This window comes from Chenopodium album, chromosome 7, assembly GCF_948465745.1.
Source record: "Chenopodium album chromosome 7, dcCheAlbu1.1, whole genome shotgun sequence".
Classification (NCBI taxonomy): domain Eukaryota; kingdom Viridiplantae; phylum Streptophyta; class Magnoliopsida; order Caryophyllales; family Amaranthaceae; genus Chenopodium; species Chenopodium album.
Genome location: NC_137840.1, coordinates 31146870 through 31149666, shown reverse-complemented (window position 1 = coordinate 31149666; position 2797 = coordinate 31146870). Strand labels below are relative to the sequence as shown.

Genomic DNA, 2797 nt, shown 5'->3' with positions numbered 1-2797 from the left:
TGGGTCTTTTGTGGTCTATCTTCACTTTCTGGCACGTCAGACACTTGGATACAAACTTAGCCACTTCTCTCTTCATATTCGGCCACCAATAGAACTCCTTCAAATCCTTATACAACTTATCACCCCCAGGGTGAACTGAATATGGTGTATTATGGCACTCCTCCATGATTTTCCTTTTAATATCCTCACACTTCTGTGGTATACACCATCTCTCCTTGTATCTCAAGCTCCCATCCTAATGAATCTTGAATTCAGTCTCAGCAGCACTAGTCACACGATCCCTAATCTTGTGAAACGACTTATCCTCTAGTTGCTTTTCTTTAATCTCCTAAAATATGGAAGGTTGGATGGTTAAAGCACTCAGTAATCCCTCTAACTCTCCTTGGTTGATAACCTCAAGGTTCAATCTCCTCATATCTTCACACAACTCATTGGCCACAATCAAAGCATTGATATTTTGACTCGACTTTCTGCTAAGGGCATCCGTAACTACATTCGCCTTTCCCTCGCGATACTGGATGTGGACATGGTAGTTTGTAAGATACTCCAACCATCTACGTTGCCGCATGTTCAAGTGATCTTGGGTAAAGATTTACATTAGACTTTTATGGTCCGTGAAGATCTTACAAGAAACACCGTAAAGGTAGTGCCTCCAAATCTTCAAAGCGAATACAACAGCTGCAAGCTCCAAGTCATGGGTAGGGTCGTTAACTTCATACTTCTTCAGTTGTCTTGATGCATATGCGACCACCCTTCCATTCTGTTGTAGGACACATCCCAGACCATGCTTCAAGGCATCACTATACACTTCGAATACTTCTATCCCATTAGGTAATACCAGCACTGGTGCAGTGGTCTATCGCTCTTTGAGGGTTTGAAAAGCTGATTCACAACTCTCGTTCCACACAAACTTACTCTGTTTCTTCATAAGAGTAGTCATGGGTCTAGCTATCCTTGAAAAATCCTTGACAAACCTTCTTTAATATTCAGCTAATCCCAAGAAACTATGAATATCAGTCATATTCTTAGGTGTAGGCCACTCACTCACCGCCTTGATCTTCGCTGGATCCACGGATACACCCTCCTTCGAAATGTATTGCCCCAAAAATGCAACTTTCTCCAACCATAATTCACACTTGGAAAACTTAGCATACAGCTTGTTCTTTCTAAGAGTTTCAAGGGTAGTTCTCAAGTGCTCAGCATGTTCTTCCTCATTCTTTGAAAACACCAAAATGTCATCAATAAACACAACTACAAACTTATCCAAACACTCATTAAACACTCGGTTCATCAAGTCCATAAATATGGCTGGTGCATTGGTTAACCCAAAAGGCATGACTGTAAACTCGTAATGTCCATACCCAGTTCTAAAGGCTATTTTTGGAATGTCTTTATCTGCAACCTTCAACTGATGGTACCCCGACCTCAAGTCAATCTTCGAAAACACGCTTGCCCCTTTCAGTTTGTCAAATAAGTCATCTGTCCTAGGTAGAGGGTACTTAATCATTACAGTCACATTATTCAACTCTCTATAATCAACACATAGCCTCAAACTTCCATCCTTCTTTTTAACAAATGGCACAGGTGCTCCCCAAGGTGATGCACTGGGCCTAATGAACCCCTTGTCTAAAAAATCCTGTAATTGAGCCTTTAGTTCACTCATCTCAGCCGGTGCCATTCTATACGATGCTTTGGAGATAGGTGTAGCTCCTAGAACTAAGTCAATGGTAAACTCAACTTCCCTCTTAGGTTGCATTCTCAAAATCTCTTCTGGAAAGACATCTAAAAACTCATTCACAATGGGCACATCCTCCATCCGCCTATTCTCACTCATACTCAAATCTTGAACACAACAAAAGTACAATGGACATCCCTTATTCATTAGCTTCTTCACCTTTATAGCAGAAATGATCCCAAAACCTTTAGGCTTCCCTAACTGTCTATAGGACACTTTCTTGCCCAAAGGATCACTCAGTTGTACCCTATGCATCTCAAAGTCTATCTTAGCCTTGTATAAACTCAGCCAATCCATCCCCAGAATTACATCTAATTCCCCTAGGTTAAACTCGATAAGGTGTGATGGAAAGATAACTTTTCCTATTTTCAAAGGCAAGCCTTTGAATCTTTTATTACAATGAACAAGTTTGCCCGTAGGCAGACTGACTGACACATCAACATGACTCGATTCAGTTAAGTTTAACTTGCGCACAACAGAAGTAGAAATGAAAGAATAAGCTGCTCCAGAGTCAAATAGAGTGTTGACAGAGATAGATTGGATACAAAAAGTACCATTAACTACATCCGAGGACCTCTCAGCTTCTCCCTTGCTCATCACAGACTAGCGGCCGGGAGTGTTGTTTCTTGCTTGATACCCATTGTTTTTGTTGCTGGAGCTGTTGCTATTGCCATTGCCAGACCTGGTATTGTTGTTGCTACCATTCCCAAACTTCCCATTTTGACCATTTCCCATATTCCCCTGGTTGTTGAAATTGTTAGGCCTCTGCTGGGTGTTCCCACCATTCCCACCACTTCCCTGTTGTTTCTGTTTTGTGTAACACTCATACTCCCTGTGTCCCCTTTTGTTGCAGAACCTGTAGGTCACCAAATTCCCATCACAGTCTCTCCCAGGGTGGTTCCTTCTACATTTCTTACAATGGTAGGTTCTCTCTCCATTGTTAGGATTGGATGAACTGCTAACATTCTGGTTACACCTTTCAAACGAGTTCCCATTCCTAGACCTCTTAAAATTACCCTGATTCTCAGATTTCCCAAAATCCTTCCTTTTCTCCCCAGCTTT

At 41.7% G+C, this 2797-nt stretch overlaps 1 protein-coding gene across 1 annotated transcript; it reads right to left on the bottom strand.

The window, feature by feature from the left end:
• Positions 1-235: 235 nt before the first annotated feature.
• LOC145640135 (uncharacterized) lies at positions 236-2332 on the bottom strand. The gene is made up of 3 exons (XM_081691443.1): positions 1921-2332; positions 1511-1770; positions 236-328 (listed from the first exon to the last, which is right to left on the bottom strand). Exons 1-3 carry the CDS (start codon positions 2330-2332, stop codon positions 236-238), a joined length of 765 nt encoding a protein of 254 aa, XP_081547569.1.
• Positions 2333-2797: the final 465 nt, after the last annotated feature.

What these genes read in the sequence shown, in the direction of transcription:
- LOC145640135 (XM_081691443.1), bottom strand. Translation starts at nt 2,332, where the DNA reads ATGAGCAAGGGAGAAGCTGAGAGGTCCTCGGATGTAGTTAATGGTACT. An exon ending in ACAGTTAGGGAAGCCTAAAG is followed by an intron (nt 1,771 to 1,920) that starts GTTTTGGGATCA and finishes ATGTCTTTCCAG; the next exon opens with AAGAGATTTTGAGAATGCAA. An exon ending in GAGAGTTGAATAATGTGACT is followed by an intron (nt 329 to 1,510) that starts GTAATGATTAAG and finishes TCCATATTTTAG; the next exon opens with GAGATTAAAGAAAAGCAACT.